The 5,968-nt window shown below is 45.5% G+C and overlaps 1 protein-coding gene across 1 annotated transcript in view; it reads left to right on the top strand.

Annotated features, from left to right (window-relative positions):
• The window catches only part of LOC103200624 (alanyl aminopeptidase, membrane), a 27,109-nt gene that overhangs the window by 12,274 nt on the left and 8,867 nt on the right, over positions 1–5,968 (top strand). Inside the window, exons 15-19 of the mRNA XM_007945168.1 lie at positions 393–484; positions 981–1,091; positions 1,233–1,400; positions 3,520–3,660; positions 3,912–3,993. Of these exons, the coding sequence (XP_007943359.1) occupies positions 393–484; positions 981–1,091; positions 1,233–1,400; positions 3,520–3,660; positions 3,912–3,993 (594 nt within the window). The remainder of the gene's footprint in view (positions 1–392; positions 485–980; positions 1,092–1,232; positions 1,401–3,519; positions 3,661–3,911; positions 3,994–5,968) is intronic.

Here is a 5,968-nt window from a genome sequence, read left to right on the forward strand (position 1 = left end):
GTAGTGATACTGCCTCGGAAACCCAAGGAGGGGTCGCTATGAGTCGGGTCCGACTCGAGGGCACATAACGACAACAACAACAACATTAATGATCAGGGTGAGGAGGGAGCCCCCCTCCCCCCCAATACTTTCTTTTAAGAAATGGTGACATTCAGACATGGCGTGTTGGGATGACTAAAGCTTTGTGGGGAAGGAATCCTAGATCAGTCATCAGGAACCCAGACTTGCCCTGGCCTCTCCCAGGATTGTTTGGCCATGGGTGAGCCCCCAAACCTCTGACCTGATTTCCTCCTTGCTAGCACCTGCCTACCCATGTCAGAGGCTCCATGGGGCTCCAGTCAGGTCAGGCATGAGTTCTCCCTTTAAAGATATTCATGTATTCTTTCCCACAGAACTACCTGAAGAACCAAGTCACACCTCTCTTCAATCACTTCAAAACTGTCACCAATGACTGGAAAGATCGCCCCCAAAACCTAATGGACCAGTGAGTGTGACCTCCCCTGGGTCTGGAGGTCCTGGTAGCCCAGCTACCCCAACCTGGGAAATCCAGAGCAAGACTTAAGCAGTGTTCTCCTTTGGAGCTCCCAACTCCTGACCAGGGCAAGGGACACCAGGCAAGAGAGAAATCCACCTAGGAGTAGAGGGTCTACTGTGAGGCTCTATGCAGCCCATCTGACCCCTTTGTCCCAGAACACAACTGAAACTCCACGGTCATCTCACTGGTTTGAGGTCAACAGCTAAAGGTGTGGATGCTGGGACTGGAGCCTATGGCGGTCCCTCTGGGTCCCTGGGTTGCCTTGAGGACCAAGGAAGCTCAGGCCCAAGGCATAAAGCAAATAGTGAGAGCCCCACAGGCCAGGCAGACCACAGCTGTCGACAAGGCCCCCACATATCCTCCAATGCCTGCAGTTGTGTGTAAGGAGGGGTATCTTCACGGGGTTTGGGCCAAGCATGCTGACCATATGTCCTTCCTGGGGCAGGTACAGTGAGATTAATGCCATCAGCACCGCCTGCTCCAATGGGCTTCTAGAGTGTAAGGAGCTGGTCTCGAGGCTTTTTGCAGAGTGGATGAACAATTCTGCTAATAACCCGTGAGTGTGTCCCTGCTCCTTCTCTTCCAGGCTTCACCTATCCCTTAAGCTGAGTCTGGGAGCCCATAGCCTTGTCCTCGTCTTACCTTTGTCCTACCCCTCCTTGCTGCTGCTCTACCCCTGATCCTCATTCCCATCCAGGATCCACCCCAACTTGCGGTCCACAGTCTACTGCAATGCCATCGCTCAGGGTGGGGAGAAAGAGTGGAACTTTGCCTGGGACCAGTTCAAAAAGTCCACACTGGTGAATGAGGCAGACAAACTCCGTGCAGCTTTGGCCTGCAGCAAGCAGGTGTGGATCCTAAACAGGTGAGGACCAGGGTGGGGTGGGGCTGGATGAGCTTCCCTCCCAACTGGAGATCAGGATCCCTTTGTTGGGGAGAACCTGCCAGCCCTCCACACATTCATTCATGCAAGCCTTACATACCTGCGAGGTGTGGGCAGTATTCTCCCCATTTTACAGATGAGAATACTGAGGCTCAGAGAAGCAAAGCAATTGCTCAAGTACTAGAGCCAATATTTGAACCTGTTTGGCTCCACATCTTGTGCTTTTAGCCTTTTAACCATCGCCAGATGGCAACTTTATTTCCCTCTCTGTCAAGGGATCTGTGGCAGCTGGACCCAAGTCCTTCTGGACCCTAGTTGGCCAACCCCCCAAACACTTGGACAAGGGCTTATAGCTCCTACTTTGTACCTCATGCCATCAACTGGACCTCAGTAAAGAAAAGCCATCCTCAAAGTCAAAGGCAATAGTAGCCATCATACCTGATGCCAGAGGTCAAGAATCTATTCCTTTCTTCCTTCTTCCCTTCCTCCTTTTCTTTATCTTCAAATATTCCACTCCTATGTATTTACCCCAAAGACTTGACAGGGCCTCAGACAGATACATGTATAGGAATGTTGCAGCACTATTTGCAATAGCCAAAGGGGAAAACCCAAGTGCCCATCAATAGATGGATGGATAAACAAAATGTAGTATATCCATATGTGTTGGCTGTCTAGTGCTGCTATAACAGACATAGCACAAATGTATGGCTTCAACAAACAGGGATTTATTCTCTTACAGTTTACGAGGCTAGACATCTGAGTTCAATGTACTGGCTCTAGGGCCTAGGTGAAGGCCCCTCGACCTTGGGCTTCGGCTCTGTCTCTTGCTCATGGCCCACTGGAGCTGGAGGCATCTCTTAACTCAGGCAGCTGCTGGCTGTGGAGGCTGACAAACCCAAGGTCAACAAGTAAAGTGGCACAGTCCCAAGATTATCAAGCAATACAGCAGGCCACTAGTACAAGTCCAGAACAGTCCCAAGATTGGCAGGCAACATGGCAGGCCACTGATGGACTCAGCCAAATACAGGATCCAGATGTGCCAAGAAGCTCCAAGATCTTTCCTAAAGTTTCTCATTATATACTGGAAACAGACTTCATTCCAAGGCAGCTACTCAGCTACTCAGAGCAGATTCCACCATGGAGTTGATTACCAACCTCATCATGGGGAATACTACATCCAGGTGCCCAGCCATTCAAAACCGCAGTCTAGCCAAATTGACACGCACCTTTAATTACCACACCATACAATGGAAATTATTAGACAATAGCAAGGAATTCAGTCCTGATGCAAGCTGCAACATGGATGAACCTTGAAAACATAATATTGAGTGAAAGAAACCAGACACAAAAGGACAAATAAGTTGTTGTTATTAGGTGTTGTCAAGTTGATTTTGACTCATAGAGGCCCAATGAGTAGAACTGTGCCATAGGGTTTCCTATGCTGCAGTCTTTAAGAAGCAGGTGGCCAGGTCTTTTCTCTTTTAGTGGGTTTGAACCATCAACCTTTCTGATAGCAGCTGAGCACTTAAAAATTCCACCACCACCATTACATGACCTCATTTATATAAAACATGTAGAATGAGTAGACAAATACATAGAGACCAAAGTAAATTAGAGGTTATTATTGGCTGAGGATGGAGGGGACAGTTAATGCTTAATGGGTAATGAGTTTCTGTTTCGGGTGATGAAAAAGTTTTGAAAATGAATAGAAGGGTTGTACAACATTATGGGTGTGGTTAAAGTCATTGGAGTATACACTTAAAAATGGCTAAAATGGAAACTTTTATGTTTCTATATTTTATCACAATAATATATATATACACACACACACACACACACACACACACATATATATATACACACACATATATTTATATAGGGCACCAGTTCCTTGTCAAGCATAGCATTTGGCATAGCCAGCGGCCCTGCTTAGGGAGGTCCATTTTCCATCTGCCCCAGGGGTCCCTCATCCCTCAGCCTGCTAAGGGATTGTGAGAGGATGCAGGAGGAGGTGATATATGTGGCCCTGACTTCTCTCTTGAAACTTCTGACTGTAGCTCCTGGCTGTGGTTGCTAACTTTGCATTCTGCCCTCCTCATAGGTACCTGAGCTACACCCTGAACCCTGATCTCATCCGGAAGCAGGATGCCACCTCCACCATTAGCAGCATTGCCAGCAACGTTATTGGACATCCTTTGGTCTGGGACTTTGTCCAGAGCAACTGGCGGAAGCTTTTTGAGAAGTGAGTCTGTGGACAGGGTGTCAGGAGGAGCCAAAAGCCCAGGTTGGGGAGCCCTGGAGGTGGTCTGTGTGCAGAGGGGGAGGGTGGGCAGTAAGTATGGTTGATGGGAGCATGCTCCAGGAAAGGGCGGGGAGTAAGGGACTCTGTGTTCAAGTCTGGCTCCCTCATGTTCTAGTGGTATGACCTTGGGTGTGTCTTTGGGTGTTAGTTCTCAGCTCCTCATGGTCATTTCCTCTCTTCTCACCCTGCAGTTACGGTGGTGGCTCCTTCTCCTTCTCCAACCTCATCCAGGCAGTGACCCGACGATTCTCCACCGAGAACGAGCTGCAGCAGGTAAGAAGCTGTCCCAGGCCTGGACACTGGGAGAGTGGGTGTGGTGGGAGTGAGCACTCAAAGGCCTGTTGTTCTCAGCCTAAAAGGGAAGCTGCCACTCAGCTCCATGTTGCCAGGCCTTCCTAATTCACAGAGAAGATGGGAACCCAGATTTTTAAGATGTGGATAATTCATTGTAAAATATTAATCTTGAGAATTTTTGTATAGGCACAAAAGTAAGGAGAATAATATAATGAATCACCATATACCCAGATTCAACAGTTATCAACATTTTGCCAACACTTTTTTTGGGGGTAAATAATTTTAAAGTAAATCAGAGATATTATATAATTTCACTTGCATATATTTTAGTCATATCTAAAATAAAGGAATTTCTTTAACTTAATTACATTGCCCTTAAGAGCTCTGGTGGCATAGTGCCTAAGGTATTAGACTGCTAACCAGAAGGCTGGTGGTTCTAACCCACCAGCCACTCCTCAAAAGGAAAGTTGGGCAGGCTACTTCCATAGTGATACCAACTCGGAAACCCAAGGAGGGGTCACTATGAGTCGGATCCAACTCGATGGCAGTGTGTTTGGTTTTGGTTTATCAAACTCAAAAAATAACAATTCCTTACTACCTTCTACACCCAGGCTATATTCAAATTTTCTAAGTTTTATTTTTCTGTGATTTGGGTGAAAGTTTACAGAGTAAATTCATTTTCCACACAGCAGTTCATACCTTTTTTTTTTTTTTAAGCCCTTTGGAATTGATATGTTTGAATCAGAAGGCAAACTCAACTCATTGCATTAGGTTGATTTGCCTTTTTTTATTTTTAAATCTAAGATATAATTCACATGCCATGACATTCACCATTAAAAAAGTATACAATTCCGTGTTTTAGAATATTCACAAGGTTGTGAAACCATCACCACTATCTAATTCCAGAACATTTTTATCGTCCCTAAAAGAAACTCTGTACCCATTAGAGATGACTGCCTATGTCCCTCTCTCCCAGCCCCTGGCAACCACTAATCTGCTTTCTGTGTCTGTGGATTTGCCTATTCTGGCTATTTCTTATGGACAGAATCATACAGCGTGTTGCCTCCTGCATCTGACTTATTTTACTTAGCATACTGTTCTCAGGGTTCATCGTGTGTAGCATCAATCAGTACTTTATTCCTTTTTATTATCTATAATATTCCATTGTATGACTGTACTACATTTGTTTATCTATTCACCTGTTGATGAACATTTGGGTGGTTTCTACCTTTTGGCTATTGTGAATAATGCTGTAATGAACATTTGTGTTCATTTTAATTCTTTTGGGTATATACATTGCTCTATGTATAAACCCCAAAGAACTGAAAACATATGTTCACACAAAAACTTATACACAAATATTCCATGGGAGAAAAGACCTGGTGATCTATTCCTATAAAGATGACAACCTAGAAAACCCTGTAGGGCAGTTCTACTCTGTCCTGCAAGGGTCACCATAAGTTGGAATTGACTTGATGACACATAATAGCAATATGGTAGTTCTGTTTAAGGTTTTGAGGAACCGCTAAACTCTTTTCCATGGTGTCTTCACCATTTTACATTCCTAGCATTTCTGCATACCATTGCCAACACTTGTTATTTTCCTTTTTTAAATTATAACAAACTAAGTAGACATGAAATGGTATTTTATTATGGCTTTGATTTGCATTTCCTTCTGGTGGCGTAGTGCCTAAGGCATTTGACTGCTAATCAGAAGGCTGGCGGTTCAAACTCACTAGCCACTCCTCAGAAGGAAGGTTGGGCAATCTACTTCTGTAGGGACACTGCCTCGGCAACCCAAGGAGGGGTCGCTTTGAGTCAGATCCGACTCAACGGCAGTGCGTTTGGTTTTTTGGAAGGCACTTGACTGCTAACCAGAAGGCTGGTGGTTCAAACCCACCAGCCACTCCTTGGAAGGAAGGTTGGGCAATCCTACTTCTGTAGTGATACTGCC

This window comes from Orycteropus afer, unplaced genomic scaffold (assembly GCF_000298275.1).
Source record: "Orycteropus afer afer isolate SDZICR_OR568_19922 unplaced genomic scaffold, OryAfe1.0 scaffold00132, whole genome shotgun sequence".
NCBI classification, from domain to species: Eukaryota; Metazoa; Chordata; class Mammalia; order Tubulidentata; family Orycteropodidae; genus Orycteropus; species Orycteropus afer.